The 16,368-nt window shown below is 49.1% G+C and overlaps 8 protein-coding genes across 9 annotated transcripts; 2 read left to right on the forward strand and 6 right to left on the reverse strand.

Annotated features, from left to right (window-relative positions):
* Positions 1-824: 824 nt before the first annotated feature.
* Positions 825-4,000, reverse strand: ONS95_010465 (uncharacterized protein; the record flags this gene model as incomplete). Its single annotated transcript, XM_058504060.1, has 1 exon — positions 825-4,000. Exon 1 carries the CDS (start codon positions 3,645-3,647, stop codon positions 825-827), a length of 2,823 nt encoding a protein of 940 aa, XP_058360773.1. The 5' UTR covers positions 3,648-4,000.
* Positions 4,001-4,295: 295 nt separating this feature from the next.
* On the reverse strand, positions 4,296-5,743 carry RPB7 (DNA-directed RNA polymerase II subunit). Of its 2 annotated transcripts, none has more exons than XM_058504061.1 (4): positions 5,561-5,743; positions 4,989-5,505; positions 4,850-4,930; positions 4,296-4,799 (listed from the first exon to the last, which is right to left on the reverse strand). In XM_058504061.1, the coding sequence occupies exons 2-4, from the start codon at positions 5,235-5,237 to the stop codon at positions 4,479-4,481; spliced, it is 651 nt and encodes a 216-aa protein (XP_058360774.1). In that variant the 5' UTR covers positions 5,238-5,505; positions 5,561-5,743; the 3' UTR covers positions 4,296-4,478. The 2 variants fall into 2 exon arrangements, with proteins under 2 accessions (XP_058360774.1, XP_058360775.1); XM_058504062.1 differs by having other exon boundaries at positions 4,296-4,570; positions 4,630-4,799; positions 4,989-5,743.
* A 494-nt stretch (positions 5,744-6,237) lies between these two features.
* ONS95_010467 (uncharacterized protein) lies at positions 6,238-6,938 on the forward strand (the record flags this gene model as incomplete). Its single annotated transcript, XM_058504063.1, has 3 exons — positions 6,238-6,270; positions 6,319-6,402; positions 6,456-6,938. 3 exons carry the CDS (start codon positions 6,238-6,240, stop codon positions 6,936-6,938), a joined length of 600 nt encoding a protein of 199 aa, XP_058360776.1.
* Positions 6,939-7,378: 440 nt separating this feature from the next.
* Positions 7,379-8,428, reverse strand: ONS95_010468 (uncharacterized protein; the record flags this gene model as incomplete). The annotated part of the gene is made up of 1 exon (XM_058504064.1): positions 7,379-8,428. The coding sequence occupies one exon, from the start codon at positions 8,426-8,428 to the stop codon at positions 7,379-7,381; it is 1,050 nt and encodes a 349-aa protein (XP_058360777.1).
* A 1,116-nt stretch (positions 8,429-9,544) lies between these two features.
* Positions 9,545-10,519, reverse strand: ONS95_010469 (uncharacterized protein; the record flags this gene model as incomplete). Its single annotated transcript, XM_058504065.1, has 3 exons — positions 9,545-9,999; positions 10,053-10,360; positions 10,407-10,519. 3 exons carry the CDS (start codon positions 10,517-10,519, stop codon positions 9,545-9,547), a joined length of 876 nt encoding a protein of 291 aa, XP_058360778.1.
* A 558-nt stretch (positions 10,520-11,077) lies between these two features.
* ONS95_010470 (uncharacterized protein) lies at positions 11,078-12,045 on the forward strand (the record flags this gene model as incomplete). The annotated part of the gene is made up of 4 exons (XM_058504066.1): positions 11,078-11,175; positions 11,227-11,786; positions 11,846-11,895; positions 11,956-12,045. The coding sequence occupies 4 exons, from the start codon at positions 11,078-11,080 to the stop codon at positions 12,043-12,045; spliced, it is 798 nt and encodes a 265-aa protein (XP_058360779.1).
* A 420-nt stretch (positions 12,046-12,465) lies between these two features.
* Positions 12,466-13,022, reverse strand: ONS95_010471 (uncharacterized protein; the record flags this gene model as incomplete). The annotated part of the gene is made up of 4 exons (XM_058504067.1): positions 12,466-12,500; positions 12,565-12,596; positions 12,644-12,691; positions 12,751-13,022. 4 exons carry the CDS (start codon positions 13,020-13,022, stop codon positions 12,466-12,468), a joined length of 387 nt encoding a protein of 128 aa, XP_058360780.1.
* A 1,502-nt stretch (positions 13,023-14,524) lies between these two features.
* On the reverse strand, positions 14,525-16,192 carry ONS95_010472 (uncharacterized protein; the record flags this gene model as incomplete). Its single annotated transcript, XM_058504068.1, has 1 exon — positions 14,525-16,192. The coding sequence occupies one exon, from the start codon at positions 16,190-16,192 to the stop codon at positions 14,525-14,527; it is 1,668 nt and encodes a 555-aa protein (XP_058360781.1).
* Positions 16,193-16,368: the final 176 nt, after the last annotated feature.

Here is a 16,368-nt window from a genome sequence, read left to right on the forward strand (position 1 = left end):
CAAGCCCCTCTCCAAATGTGGATCTGAAAGTCACAATCGCTGTGCCCGTTCGTTCTTCCTCCCTTTTCTTTCCGTACATTAAAGAGAACGTGTTCCCAAGTCTGACGCATAGATGACGGAATCCCAGAATCACCAGCATAACTTTCCTCTCAATGTAGAGGTAGGGAGTGAGCAATAATGCTCGGCTCTGCACTGTACGTCTTCCTTCCCTGTCCTCTTTCCAAACCAGCACCCAGAAATCAAGTCTCCAAGATCGGTTGACTCAATCTATCCCTCTCCAAGACGATGTCTGAATGATACAAGACTTCAGTTTTATCACTCCCAGAATGTATAGTAACTATGCTGATCTAATTTCCTTGCTTGCTAGATGGATGTCGTCAAGATAGCGACTGCTGCAAAGGCATGTCTTGTCAATCTGGGTACGATGAGGATGCGGGTGGGTATTTGGCTTGTGAGAAGTGAGATAGGTTTGAATAAGGTGAGTGGGGATGAAGGGTTGGATGGGGAATGGTTATTGTGAGTGACATGGATGGTGATGGAGATGCAAGGGAAGATGGAACTGGATGGATTGTCGGGTGCAGAGAAGTGAGATAGGGTATGCGTAAGGTCACGCGAAGAATCAAGTTGGGGCGCTATTCTTGGACAGTGTGGATGGAAAATCAACGCTTCGTTGTCTCGTTCTCTCAGTCCCTCGTGCTGCCGTGGCTTTTCACTTTTCACCTACACTCGGTTGCTCGTTACCAAAATCCAAACTGTACTCCAATCTACCTCCCCTCACTCACTCCAACATCTCTCCCATCCTCCGATTCCCTGACAATTTATATTTACTTCCTCCATTTGCCTTTTCCCTTCCGTCTGCCCTTTCCCTTTCCCTTTCCATTTCCCTTGCCCTTACCCTTGCCCTTACCCTTGCCCTTATCCTTGCCCTTGCCCTTTCCCTTGTCCCCAGACTTCCCAGCCTTCGCCCCAGCCTTCTTCCCACCAACCTCAACACCCATCATATCTCCCATCGTCCCTAACACAACTAACAAATCCTCCTTCTCCACCGGTCTCGCTCTTCCTTTCTTCACCACCTCACCAGCCATCTTCTTCTCCTTCTCCTTCTCCTTCTCCTCCTTCTCCTCCTTCTCCCACTTCTCCGCCTCCGCAACTCCCTCATGTACCAACGCGCTCACCACCGTACTCTGCACTTCCATCTGCTTATTCGCTCGCTTAACCTCCTTTCTAAAAACCTTCGCATTCTTAACATCTCGATACAGATCCGCCACATGAGCCATCGAGACCTTAACCTCCTTGAAGAAATCCATCTTGTGAATAGCCTGGACACGGATATCCTCTCTGAGGACGCTAAACGCACGGTCATGAACATCTTTGTTGATTTTGAGGAATTCTCTGATCCGGCCGGTGAATGTGATTGTTCCTGGTCCGGTGGGCTTGGTGGGCGTGTAGACGAAGTTGGACTTGTCGGAAGGGATGAGACCGTCCTGTGCCATTCGGAGACGGAGACGGATGATGGAGTAGGAGAGGTTGTGAGTGTAGGAGTCCTTGACGGCTTGGGCGTCTTCGGTTGCTTTGTTGTGTTGGGGGCTATCGTGCACGCGTTCTAGGTGGTAGTTGATGGCTTTGGTTTTGGCGATAACGACCGAGTTGGCGAGGCTGGTGTTGTATTCGGCCAGGTTTGTGCGTGCTACTTCGAGAGCGGTGAGTATCTCCGTCTCGGTGTTGGTCTCGGGCTCCTCCTCCTCGTCTTCGTCCTCGTCCTCGTCCTCTTCCTCTTGAGCGCCGGTCTCAACGCCGGTCTCCTCCTGGTCTGGGACCAATGTCGTGCTTGATGACGAGCGGGATCGTGAGCAGGAATACTCATCCCAATCATCGTCGTCGTCATCAGAATCTTCGGAATCGTCCTCGAAGACGACGTCCATATCCTCCCACTTCTTTCTCTCCTGCATGATGCGCTTCAGATCCTTCTCCAAGCATTTATCCCAGAACTCCTCGCAAACTAGACGACGGTCATACTCATCAAACGTCTCCTCCTTTTCTCTCCACTCCTGTACCGCCTGGATGAGGTCGTCTTGCTCTTCCTCACGCCACGCGACATAGTCTTCGAACCACGGGTCCGATAGATCCTGGAAACCTTCAATGAGCTCGCAGGTTACTCCCGAAGGATTGGTGAGGCGGATTGCGGGGGGTTGGTTGACTGGTGGTGGTGTGAGGTTCTTCTCGGTCATTGCCATGGGGCGGACTGTCCAACTGCACTTGTAACCGAGGGTTCTAGGTCGCATGGCCTCAAGCACGTTGTTCATGTGGACGTTAGATGAGGTGTAGTAGAACTCATAGCGGTCTTTGAGATCAGAAAGGAGAGTGTCCACAAGGGAGATGACCGCGTCGGTCTCGGTGACGACCTCCTTGGTGGTCTTTGTTGTGGTCAAAGCCATTTCACTAGATGCTTGGTTTGTTGTGAAATTGGTTTGAGTGGTTTTTGTTTCGACTATGTTGTCGAGATGTGTTTTGAGTGTGGGTGTATGGTAGTCGAGAATTTCAAGATGTTCCTCGAGATTCGCAGATTTTATCTGTGGGATACCACTTGATGAGGCTGGCGAAGTCGTTATAGCTTCGTCCTTGGCAACGACCTCGCTTATTCTAACCTGCGCGACATCGACATCGTCGTATAGGTGACCGTAATCCTCGTCGTCATCCTCTTCCATATCTGAGTCATCGGTATCCGAATTATACTCTTCTGGGACGTATTTGGTTTGCCGCCATTGCTCTCGATGCTTGACCATTCTTTCGTGTCTCGCCTCTTGCTCCAAATCTTCGACCGCCTTTCTGAGTCCGGCCCATTCCTTGATGCTCCGACCTTGCATTTGCATTTGATCCTCGATGGAACTTCCAAGACACCGATCTTGGTCGTTTTGGTACCATTGCTCTTCCTTCGTCCCGTCCTGGTTCACAACCGTAATTGTGTCCTCATGGCAAGATCTCCAAAACAAAGCATCCTTATGTATCTTTTCGCATAACACGTCCACTGTGTGTTTGTCATAAACCCACGCATCATGATCTTGTTGAATCTGGCTCAGGGATTTCTTCGCCTGCTTATATCTCTTTACTTGAGCCATTCGGTGAGCCGTATTCTTTATGGTTTCCATGTAGTCGCCGTTCTCAACCGTTATTCTATCTTGTTGGTATTGGCGCTGGTTTAAGCGAATATATGCGTCGGATGCGTGACCCAATGCTGGAGAGAAAGCGGGTGTCGCACGCTCGTAGGCTCGTGTCGGATTTCTTAATATTGAAAGATGTGCTGTAGGCGATTGCTTTTTCAAGAAGAAAACAGTATTTGGTTCTTGGGTGACTCTCCTGATACCTGTGATTGATTCTGCCACGCTGATGATTTTAGCAAAGCCGTTGATTAACTTTTGCTTGATGGTCAGATGTTCTGTGTCACGTGAGGTCAACTTTCCTGCTCGCTTCCCGGCAGTGGGTTCTGATGTCGTTGTTGATGTAGCATTGTTGAGAATTCTCTGAAGGTCCATTTTTGCGTCGTGGATGATTTGCTTGGCCATGTTACAGATGTCGTCGGTCTTCTGAACCTTTTGGGCGTCTGGGGAGGATCCGTAGTTGCTGGATTGACACATCTTGACGCTGTGCATGAAGTGACGTTGGAGGACCCGAGATGTTCACTTCGAAGACGGTTCAGTGACTGGAACCTCCACCTGGTGAGTGTTCCAAGTGCGACTTGCGCCGAATGGACGGTTTTCAGTTGTTCGTGGAGTTGGGGTTGGTGAGACGGTTGCGGATCTGGCGATTTAGTGGTGTCGATTGATGTCCAGCGAAGTGGGCGTAGATGTGTGGATATAATGACAGAGTGGATCGTAGAAGAAAAGAGTTTGTGGGAAGGAAGAAGGGAGAGGGGACGGAGAGGGCACGAATTTTGTGTACCTTGGCTTCAGTCCAGGTCGGTCGTGGTTCAGTTCAGATTTAAACCTTAGACCGTGGGTTATGGTTTAGCATGGAGACTTCTTTGGGTAGCTCCGACTTGATGACTTCACAATGATGCCCGTCAAATGGTCAAGTAAGCATCATCAGAGACGGACATAGCGCCCATGAGGAATTGGCGTGAAAATATGAGAGCGATTAACTGCTTGAAGCAAAATTGTGATGGATGGTGCGGACCCGTACCGTAACTTCCATAGGGTTGTAAGTTCGGCACAGCTAGACTTAACTGCAACCAGACTTGAAAGCGGGAAAGAAAAATTGAACACGCGCAGAATCACATCCAAAGAAAAAGCCAGCGAGGGGGGGGACAAAACCAAATTCATTTTCTGAAAGAGCTTCTAGATGCTCAAGTCATTTTGGAGGCCGGTCTGTGGCTTTTGCGTCGCGTGTCTCGAGGTTGAGAGATCTCCACGAGTGATTATGTTCGGGTAGAGCCGAGAACCGAACATGGCAAGTAGAATGTGTCGGGTCCAGTCCAGATGTAGTCATAGTGACGGACTCTTGGGACATTTGGTTGTAGCCACCAGCCCAAAGGAAGCTTCTAGTCTAGCTGATAGATCATGAGCCTTGAAGACATCTGCCCAATGATTAGTCAAACACCCAACTCTACCGCACAGGTATTCAGTAGCAACTAACCCGAGGAAATCCTCCTTGATACTGGCAATTGCGAACATTTGCCCAACTTCCGCTCTCGTACCAACGATCTTCACGCGCACATGAGTACCAATCTCGATGACCGAATCTTCATTGTTAGTATACTGAGGGGGTGTAGCATTTGCATCAAATTTGATGTCTGAGGGAATGAGCTGCTCATTATTAGCATGCTCCTCGGTGTTCCGAAGCATAATTTACTAACATGGGAGGATATGAAGACGGAGAGTGGTCCAGCAAAAGCAAAGAAGCCGACCTGGTTGACGGATGAAACGACTGCATCAACCTGTCAAATACGTGAGCCTAGCCCAGCGAAAATCCAACTTTGTGTATGATTTCCTCACAGTTTCGCCTTTGAAGGGTCTCCAAACAACTGCACGATAACCAACCGTAAATTCAGCGAGCCCACTGCCTGGGAGAATGCGGCCCTCAGAGATGTTAAACGTGTCCATGATTGTGATGATGTAATAACGACCAGTGCAAGTTCCCTCAACATCCTTCAAAAGCTTTCCCGTAACCAGCTCGTGCATATTTCGGCCGAAGTAGGAGGGATGCAGAGTTACCTGCCGCTCGAGGTTGTAAAGGAAGAACATGGTGGGTGATGAGAACAAGAAAGAGAGCGAGTTGCTGGCAAGGGATACTCGAAGAGGACTGCGACCTCGAGGGACGCGCTTAGAAGGGCTTATAAGGCGGTAAAACGGAGCTGATGAGGCAAAGGTGAATTCTTATTGAGGATGCCCGAAGACAAATGCGACGCGCTGCACTTTCGAATGCGCTCCTATACGCCCATCAATATGTTCCCCGTGATCGCAAAAGTTGCTCTAAGCCTGCAGGTAGTATGCGCTCGATGTCTTGAGGAGTCTGGGGGCATTAGTCCGATGCGCAGCAGAGTGCTGGGTTAGCTGGCAGAACATACACTGCTCAAAAGAATGGATTCGCAACCACTTGACGCTCCGGCACTGCTCTGGAGGTTTTCAGAGATCGCGCAGGTACTCGTCCGAGTCTGTGCGGAGTCTTGGTCTCGAGAGAGGGACGGTGGACTGGGTCGTTGCCGTCGTCGTCGTCAACTTTCGATGTCAGGACCAGCACAGAATGATGTTGTTGTCGATTGATATGCGCCAAGGATCTGCAGTCTTCATTGTTAGTTAAGGACCAAGTATTCGCCGCAAACGGGTAGTCATGGAACCCGGTATGTGCCAGGCCGGGCGGGCTGCAGCCAGCCAGCGCAAAGGGTTCCGATCCACATGCACAATGATCCGGGCCGTTGTTCACGGTCTTCTGGCTGCTCTGCGCATGCTGTCATTAGAATTAAGCCACCAGAAACAGAAACACCTCAACATCATACATTATATATTTCTCTCCTACAACATCTATTCACAGACACGGAGCCACAACAAAGGGAAAGTTGACCACAGTCATCTTCCCCACCTGCTCTGTCCTGTCGCGTCACGCCATTCCAAGAGTGGTAATGGTTTGGTGGTAATTCGAAGTCATCCTTGACCCTCACTGTCCACATATCCTCCGAAGCCCCCGCCTTCTCAACTTTCCCAACTGTTCAACACTTCTTTGGCAACTCCATCACCTGTTGCCAGAATGTCTCTCAACCTTGAGAAGCAGCTCTGCTTCGTAAGTAGATGTACGAAGCTCCAGGGGCATTTGCTAATCCAAAGGCAGTACGGAGCATATCACCACAATCCCACCAACATTGGAATACATATGATATGTGTCCCTCTGATCCTAGCGACTTCGTTACTACTGGTACGCCCCTGACTTATGCTATATGGGGTCTTCGATGCTGAGGAATATTACAGGCAACGAACAGTCCGACCATCATCCCTCTCCCAACATGGCTTACAATTCCCAACCTGCCCCTAAACATCGGTACAATAGGAGCCATTCTTTACGGCGGATTTTACATCCTCCTCGAGCCAGTCGCAGGTAGTATACTCCTACCCATCATCATTGGATGGACTGCATTTGCGAACCACCTCACAGCCTCCGCATCGAGCACTCTCGCCAATCAAGCTAGCATTGGCGTCTTTATCGTATCCTGGATCGCACAATTTGTTGGACATGGAGTATATGAGGGCCGGGCCCCTGCCCTGCTGGACAACTTGGTACAGGCATTGGTTCTTGCTCCATTCTTTGTCTTCATGGAAGGACTATTCAAGTTCGGCTACAGACCAGAGTTGCAGAAGCGAGTCGGCGACGCTGTGGAGAAGGAGATCGAGAAGTTCAAGACCGAGAAGGCACAGAATGGAAACGGCAATGCCAAGAATGGAAAGGCGAACTAGGAACTTCTCCGACACAACCTGACCAGAATGAATAGGCAAGAAGCCCACAAATTGAACTGGCGATAATCGCTGCGGCAGAAATAAGCCCATATCGAATTGAGAGTGAGAAGATTTGGGGGAAGGCTCGGCCAGGAGCAATGGGCCAGGCGTATGAGAGGGGAAAGAATTGACCAGGATACGAAAAGTGGTAGAAGAGAAGAAGTATGCAGTGAGAAACCGTTTCATTTCTTCACTTGCTTGCGTTCCGTCGATTTTACTTTGCATGCCATGCGTTAGCTTTTGGCGACTAGAACGAGCACGCTCGAGTTGGGAGTTTGGTTGTAATGATTTGACGAATAAGTCACAAAGGCAATTTTGGGGAACGAATGTCTCTTTTGTGTCGTACTTCATGTACAATGACTCAATATATTGCGATTTACAACTGCCACTGGTCTATCTGCTTACCCGATCGACCGCTGCTGGGGCCAGCAGACTACAGGCGGTGGGGGTGCTATAGGTGACGACATAGGTGATACATATCGTGATACATATTGTCGATTCCAGTCGCCCATGGCAGCATTTACCTGGCCACCGACATCAGACATCATGTCCTCTACCCTGAGTGATGCGTTTGATGACATTGGTGACACACACGGCGAACCATGTTCCATACTCCGCTCTCTCGGTAATCGATCTGGCTTCGTGATTGGGACTGGTTTTCGAGCGATCGACTGGCCATTCTGCGCTTGTCCAATATTCAAGGGCCGGATAGGTAGCGGTGCCTTATGCTCGGGTGGTAGTCGACCATGGGAGCCCTGTATCGCTTCGGACCACCTATTCCAATCAATCGGAGGCTCCTTGTAGAGCGGCTCGTGAATCGGATGACCCATTCCAAAGGTCCGCGGATCACCACCACCAGGAGTCATAATGCACTGCTTGTTGAGCTCTGGCTCCAAGAATGAGTCTCTTCGCTGACGATCTTGGCCATATATTTGTGCAGCCTTTCTCGTATCCGCCCGCAACGACTCCTGTCTATTCACACGCCGCAATCCAGGCCGACGTGCCTCCTTCTGCGCCATCGGTATGGGTTTTCGGAGGTGGTCACCCTGACTCTGCATTCGAGGAGCCAACGGTAGAGGAGGAGCTTGCACTTGATCAACCCGCCTGTTCTTCATCTGTCCTGTCGCAGCTGGCTTCCGGCATTGTCCAGCTGGTGGTTGAGGAAGTGGCTTCGACATTCCTCTCTTTTGTTCCCTCTGTACTACTCCCCTCACAAGTCCAGCCTGCGGTTGAGAAATAGGCTTCTGTGCTGCTCTCATCTGTTGCATATGCTCTGGTAACCTCGAAACGCCGACCCGCGGCTGAGGAATCCTCTCCTGCTTTCCCTGCTCCCTCCGAACTAGCCTCCGTGAAGATCCAGCATCTGGTCGTGGAATTCGAGTCTTCTGCGGCTCACCATACTCCACCAACCCGTTCGCACAACAGAGTCCGCCATTCGCTTCCCTAATCATGATGTCCGGCATCCTTCCTTCCTTGGTACATCTGGAGCACAGAAACTTCTCGCGTTCAGCCTTGGCAATCTGGTCTGCTCTTATTGCATTCCAGTCCTGGTCCTCCTGTGCTTGCCGTATCCTCGCTCTGTCAGCGCGAGGTTTTTCGAGTTTGCAGTTATGGCAGAACTCTCCGGCCTGTCCGGTACGGATTTCTGCTCGTTCGTGACACTGGATTTCGATTGGAGAGGAGGGGAAGAAACAGCTGAAAAAGCCGAGGCTTCGTTGCCTCTTTGCTTGCTTGTAGCGCCGTCGATACTCTTCGCACTGATGTTTGGTATCGCGGATGAAGTCACCACACTTGCAAATTGAGATTAGTTGGCACATAGTCGATGTGATGTGCTATATCTTTCTGTGTTTTGTTGTGTTGGGATGCTCTTTTCCCGTTTGCTTTGGGTTATGGTTCTGGTTGCTTCTTTGCTGTTTCGCTTCAAGTATAGGGTCTTTCTTTGTGTGTTCAGATAGTAATGGAGTTTCCCAGGAAGTGTCTGGGTATCTATAAGAGAAGCTGGGTATAGTGAAATGGAAAATGGGAGAATGTGTAGGGTGTAAACAATGTGCATTGTGGAGTGGATTTATACGTTATGGACACTTTCTGTTCATTCTTTGTGCTTTATCTGTTCTTTATTTTTATATCTGTACTTCAATGATGAGGTAAAGAGAGGAACAATCGACCTTATTGTTTTCCTTGTTGTTTTCCTTGTTGTTTTCTAGGTTTCGCTTCTGCCCGTTCTTTGTGGTTATTTTCGCTAGTGGCGTGGGGTCAGAGGATATGATAATGTCTTTGTATGGTCCGAACTTTATTTGGATCATAGCGTGAGTAACTGAGCTTTCACTCTTCGAAATCTTAAAATTAGAGGGTGGCCTTTGTCATGATTCAGATGTCCCTGCCTTTCGCTAAGCTGGGGTAGCGGTTGCACTGCGTCCCAACATGACCTTCCTATTACTTCTGATCCAGAAATATCCGCTATTTTGATTGTTTGGAAGTGGAGCAGCGAATTTCAATGTCACATTCTTATCCACCACCATTCTTCATTATGTACATTGTATTTCTCATAACTTTTGCCATCTCGATCCTCACTTCAATCCGAACCAAGCCTCGGACTCCGCCAAGTGAGCCGGACACGAATGCCCAACACCAGTGGCGTAAATCCCTTGCACATTCTGCCCATAGTTACTTGTTTTGTAATTTTTCTCCGGGGTATTGTCTTTTGAGTCTGTCGCCGTCATGCTCACACCGAAGATGTTCGTCCATTGCTTCAACTCTTCCTGATAGTTCTGCGGCGCAATCGTCCCGTCTGCCGAGCCGTGCCAGATTTGCATCCTTGGGCGAGTGCCATTGTATCCTGGGTACATGGCTCGTGCTATGTCACCCCAGGCTTGTGCAGTTTTGGTACTCTGGCCGTTGGCACATGCGTTGTTCCATTGAGCCACTCCTGCTCCGACGTAGCATCCTGCTGCTACTCCTGAATAGACTGAAACTGCAGACATCAAGTCTGGATACGCCGCAGCCATCACGTTTCCCATCATGGCTGGATCAAAGTCAGCACATTTACAATCGGGAGCAAGAATGAAGGCGTCATACCTCCAGAAGATCCTCCAGTGACGAATACCTGAGTCGCATTGACCTTATATTTGTCCATCGCGTAAATGATCATGTTCGCAATAGCATTCGAATCACCGCCGCCACTCCTCACAAGTGTCGACTTGCTCGAAACATCCCAACAGCTTTGCGGAGCGCTTGGCCAGATACTGATGTAACCCTTGGCATCTGATCCTTGTTTCCGAGGAATCTTACTATTCTGGAAGTATTTCTGTGCTGAAGACTCGCAAGAGTGGATCGCTACCACAAGCGAGGGGTTTGGTTTGACATTGTCTGGGACGTACACCCACCTGTGTTTCTGTGAGTATTGGAGCAAGTGAAGAAGGTGAGTCTCACATCTGAGCTTTGGAGGTCGCTTTCCCTCCATAATTACTCACTTGCGTTAAGGCTGCGCCATAAACACTCGAGCAAGCCAGTGCTACAACAGCAAAAAATCTAGAGAAATGCATCTTGGACTTCAGAATTGGAGATGTTCCCAGTATTTACCGCCCAAGAAACGGCCAAGCACCAATCTCGAGCGAAACGTTTCCATTTTGTATTCCATTGAACCTCCCGAGCCCCACACGATTCTATGTCTCGCAGTCATACTCTTAGACGAATACCGTCAGGCTGATTAGAAAGTGCCGGAGTCAAGCTTTTCCCCACAGGCTCATCCAAAATAGCCGAATCTGGGCAGCCATTCAACTCCACAGTTGCGGATGAGTCTGCAATAAGCAAATGAATTCCCCGCAGGAACACCTTTATTGCTTGAGGGCTGTGAAACATTAATTGGAATGGACGGCTACATTGGGATTGTGGGAAGAGTTTTGGGGTCAGGTGCTCCACGGTGCTCCGCGTATGATTGACGGGTGATGTGGGAAGGATAAAGTGGATGGAGATCTTGAATCCTGCCGATACCTGGATATGTCGTTAGGAGATATCTTGAGAAGCTTGAGATGTATGCCTTGGAGAATTTTTCTCCTCAATCGTGATTGAGATGCTCAGCAGAGTCAAGGTGCCTCGAAAGTATGGGCTGTGTACTCATTCTCATCGCGTACCTGCTGGATGTTGTTGTCGCACATGGAGGAACATCAAACTACACCGTCAACGGTATTGACTATGCCGGGTATCTCGCCACTTCTCCCATCAGTCAATGAACTCTCCTAACACTTCACAGTTACGACCCAAGCATTCCACCATCCGAGCAAGATGGCCAACCCTGGCTCGTCCAACGCAAATGGATAACGATCGATCCTATCTTCGAAACCACTAACACTTCCCTCGCCTGCAACTTCCCCGGCACCCCCGCCGTCTCCTTCATCCCAATCCTTCCCGGCGACAACATCACCGCCGTCTACAACTACTGGCTACACACCGTCGGACCCATGACCGTCATGATGGCCGACTGCGGCGCCTCATGCGAAACCTTTAACCCTAATGAAGGGAAATGGTTCAAGATTGCAGAACGAGGACTTCTGAGTGGGACTGTGAGAGAGGGAATGTGGGGACAGAGGGATTTCCAGCATTGGGATGGGATGCCGGATTTGTGGACGGAGATGATTCCGAGAGGGTTGAGGAGGGGAAATTATTTGATCAGACATGAGATTATTGCGTTGCATATTGCGCATAAGCCGCAGTTCTATCCGCAGTGTGCGCATCTTGTTGTTGGCGGTGGGGGTGAGGAGGTACCTGGTGAGGAGTACTTGACGAGGATCCCAGGGGTTTGGGATATGAGTCGTGAGTTGGCTGGCCATGAGGGTTTTGTGGTTATGGTTTGGCTTGCTGACTGATGGCAGAGCCGGAGATCAATCTTGATATTTATACGGATGATATTGGGGATGCAACCGTAAGTCTTAAAACCTGGGTGGAGATCTTAGGATAGGGCTGGCTTTGCTGATGCGTTTAGATTTACAAAATCCCCGGTCCACCGGTTTGGACCGGACAAGCTGCTGCTGGTATTAACAGGCTCTCCTACGGATTCAAAGGGCCCAAGTAGAAATTAATGAACATTTTCTGGGATAACCCAATTCATCCTGCTGCTCGCTGAACCGAGCAGGAAATCAGGCTCCTCTGCTTGGATGGTCTTCCACTATTGAGCCAACTTGCTGAAAATCAAGTCATGTCTCGGTTATCATGGCATTTTATTTTTTGGGAGAGGCAGAGAAGCTTTCTTCACTTTCTCTGAGGAATTTAAGCGAATTCCCTTAGTGGCATTGCCGGCAGCTGTTCCAGGCGCTGCACGGGAAGGAAATATGCAGACATTCAGTCCGTAGCAATGTAGTTTTCTTATACACGTTACGTTATGTTTTACTGTAACAAACCCCGCAGTTCCCAAGCACGAGAACAAATGATCAGCTGTCTTTAAGCAAGTGCGGCAGACCAGCCTCAACCTTTCAAAATTGCGTTTCAGGGCTGCTCATCTCTTGCAGTATGCACACTCTGTCAAACCATCTTTACACATATCATATTAGCAAGAAGTTTTCGATCATGCTCGAGGAGGAAGACTGGAACTTACGAGCACCGGCCGTGGGGCAGTTGTCATCAGTTCTATCAACAATCAGTAACAGGATCAATCCCGCCTCAAGCAAACTCACCGTCCAGCCCAAACCCAGCAGTCATACTCATAAGCGTAATCCCATCCACTATATAAAATCATCAGCATTTCTTTTTTCTTCAACTAACATCACCTCCATCGACTTACCAAAGTCCATCTACACACTCTCCACTTCGACACACGCAATCGAAGTTATATTTCTTCCCATGTGTCAGAGTCTTGACTGATTTACAGCTCTTCTTGTCACAGGTACGGCAGAAGGCATTGCCATCACCGACGATGGCGCAGGAGTGTGTTTGGAAACCGGTTTCTTGTCGTTTGCGGAGGACGTAGGCGGGATTTTCGGTCATTTCTTTTGGGAGAGACACAGAGACAGTGAGGGTCAGGAGGGTGCTGAGGGTGAGTGCGAGGTACTTCATTGTGACTGTGACTTGGAGGGTCTTATGGTAAAATTTACGAGGGTGATGTTTGATGTGCCGCGAATGTTGAAAGTTCGTGATCTTCCTGTTGAGCTTTCTCCTCTGCTTAGGACTTCGTCGCCACTTATATAGACATGGCAACTCCAGAGCCTCACCAAAATCACTAAGGCCAATTCCAGATGTTCAGCTCGGTTGAGTAAATAGATTAAAATACCTACGTAGGCGTACAAAAGAACCCCCCGATTCCTCCTGCTCACCATTCACAACCACTCATCCACCACCCAAACGCGGGGTTTGTACGACCTCTCTCCCGCAAATCTCAAAATGCGGCACAACAATCTATCCATCTTACGGTGTTATGTCTCCACCCGCATTTGTGGAATTGCAAGCATTTATGCTGAATCCTTCGACGAGGAGCTGAAAGGCTGCCAAGCACGCACCTGCATCCAACCGAGAGCCTCTCTGGGGTATCGGGAGCTGGGCAAGAAAAGCTTGTCGCTATTTTGAGCGGTGGCCTATCGGAATTTGGAGACGGGATGCGTTGTACTTTAAAGCTTGTTTTGATGAATTGTTGTTGTACGGAAACGGGACGTGCCTTGAGGTGAGAATCCTTCTGCTTGCAATGAGGGGTGGGCGGCTGTCGTAGAGGTTTTCGCTCCAATCAGCACTTACTTATGTTTGTTTAGCGACTCGTGTGTTTATTGATGGCGTCCAATTGAGAGGAGCTATCAAGATTAGATATACTATCAGGCTGCTTAATTCCCTGATTCGGCAGTGACTTCAGCCTTCATACAAGCTTCGCCAAGGACCATGCGCCTCGTCCGAGCAGGTCGCAGGACTTTCATAATTGATTCTGTTTTCAACAAGGGCCGTTTCAAGGGTATCATGGTCAAGTAAAAGTCATTGGACAGCACGTTACAGCCAGCAAGACCCCGTGAATACATTTGCACAATGTCCTTCGGAGCTTAACCTCGAGCCTGAAGGTGGCCAGACTCGAGCTCAGCTCATCGTCACTTTGTTGTCCCGGAAAAAATCCTAGATCCTGGAAACCAGAAATCTAAAATCCTTCACAGATCTGGAAGCAAACCATCCTCAATTGATGTTTGTGATCGTCTTGAACAGCGGAATCGGCGTTGTACGAGAGTGCTCGAAGAAATCACCAAATTAAGCGAGAACCCCTCACAGTTGCGCTGGAATGAGTAGGAAGCTGGGCTAGTTGCCTTGTCCCTCTGTTTGGCCAGTATTTTATGGTCATTGATAATATTAGGGCTCAGGTTTCCGAAACCAGATTTGATTTACATATATCACTTGGAAATTGATAAGAATAAAGACCATGTTTAACTACGGACGGACAACTTTGTGAAGGTAGAGGCTACTGCTTCCTAGTGTTACAGGAGAGGCCTACTCGTAATTTCCAGAAATCCCAGAGGGAAACTTACAAGGAAATCATGATTCATCTCTTGACAACACATGGAATTTGTGGGGGCACTAGTTGGGTGAAATCAGAAGGAAAGGTCCTCCTCAATATCGTCCCTCTCATCCTCAAAAATCGGCACACGCTCGTGAAGCTCATGAGGCTGCACGTTGATTTCTAAGATGAGATCACTTGCCTCCCAGGCTGCGCATGCAGAGTCTGGATCAGTGTGTAGTCGTGGCTCTTGTTCTTCTGCAACCAATCTCGAGCGTTCACCTTCCGAAACACCAACAGCAGACCAGAACTCTGTCTCATCATCACCGTCAAGGCGGGTGAAATCGAATCTCGAATCTAAAGTCACCGATCCTGAAGCTGTATTCGCAATTCGCGCATCATATCTTACGATGTCAGAGTCACTCACCTCTCTTCTTATATCGTCTTCCCATACGATATCGTCCGAGTTCAAAACTTCGTTGAACTCGGCGAGTCGTCCTGGTTGAGTGCTCCGCAGCCAGATGTGAGGATGGCGGTGTCGGAACGTGAGCCCCCCACAAGTTAGGACGATACCATATTCCAAGCTCATTCCTACTCGCGAATGACCTCTGATGAAGTATGGGATTGAACTCGTAGGTACAGACTCCGGAATTGAGAAGAAGTTTCGGACTTCTTGAATGCGTGCAGCATTGTCTGGCCGACGAGACTCTGTAGAGGAAGGAGAAGCTTGCATTCCCGAGTCTGCGGAGGGAGTATCCACCAGTCTCAGATTAGAAGAGTTGACAGCTCTTGGATTCACGTCAAGCCGTATGTCGCCCTCTTCAGGTGACCAGATGTTGACTCGTCGGCAATTTGTTCTGGCTTGGCTGAGGATATGCAGGCTGCTGTCATTTTCCTCATTGCTATCTGTGGGAACATTCTCGAGAACAAGAGTGACACCTTCAGAATGAAATAATGAACTTTCATCGTCACGTTCGATGACTTCTGTGAGAAGTGATGCAAGAACCTCATCATCATCATCATCATCATCAGAGGAACTGTCATCCTCGCCTTCCGCGGCAAAGCCTCTTGCTTCCTCCAAGTCTTCATCCTCGTCATCTGGGTCGAGGTGGGAAATCAACACCTTTATTTGATGAGATGGGATTTCGATGTCCATCAAGCTGTGTGCTAAAGAGGGGCGGCGGAGAACTCTGGAGCTTGAGGTATTTGAATCATCGCCTTCTTGCTTATCAGAATGAGTGATTCTTTGCTTCAAGTTGCTCAAGCATCGGAAGATACTAGACTTGCCAGAAGGTTTGCAGTCTTGCCGCTGGGCTAGTTGATTGTCCAGTACCCATTCGGATGGGATTTTACTGGCTGCTACTTCAGGCTGTGACAAATCTTGCTGAAAATTTGATACCCTGGCCATGCCTGGGTTTATACTATTGAAAAATCGCTTCAGCTCCCACATTCCTTGCGGATAGCAGGTGGTGCATACCTCTCCGGATATCTGAGATTGCCCAGGACTACGCTGCTCCGTCCATTCTCTGACACAGTCGCAGAGATAGACCCAGTTAGGGCTATCGTCAGGCTCATCGAGGAGCTTTTCCTTACTGCAAGTTCGCTGTTTCTCATCAAGCGAAATGCAGCTGCATGGCCCTCTCGGGACGTTTGGGTCAATTGCTAGGAGACGGTCGTTTGACGAGTGGTGCTTGGTGAGAGACTTCTCACACCTACGACACTGATAGATCCAGGTATATTGGATAAGTGGCGTGCCTGACATCTTGGAAAATTGTTTGGATGGTAATGACGTTGATCTCGAATAGGTACGGAGAGAGACAATGGATGCTAGTGCGAGGCGCCGGACACGTACGTATCGCCCATTACTCCCTGACTTATATGCCTCTTATACAGTTATGAATCCTGTTCTTGAGGGATAATTTCTTTGTAAGTACGGGA

Source organism: Cadophora gregata (genome assembly GCF_030347475.1).
Source record: "Cadophora gregata isolate MNR1 chromosome Unknown scaffold_4, whole genome shotgun sequence".
NCBI lineage: Eukaryota > Fungi > Ascomycota > Leotiomycetes > Helotiales > Ploettnerulaceae > Cadophora > Cadophora gregata.

Bases quoted from the DNA above. Each gene is read 5' to 3' on its own strand.
- RPB7 (XM_058504061.1), bottom strand. From the start codon at position 5,237: ATGTTCTTCCTTTACAACCTCGAGCGGCAGGTAACTCTGCATCCCTCC. The intron at 4,931-4,988 runs GTGAGGAAATCA...CGTATTTGACAG, and splicing joins GACCCTTCAAAGGCGAAACT to GTTGATGCAGTCGTTTCATC. The intron at 4,800-4,849 runs GTTAGTAAATTA...AATAATGAGCAG, and splicing joins CCGTCTTCATATCCTCCCAT to CTCATTCCCTCAGACATCAA.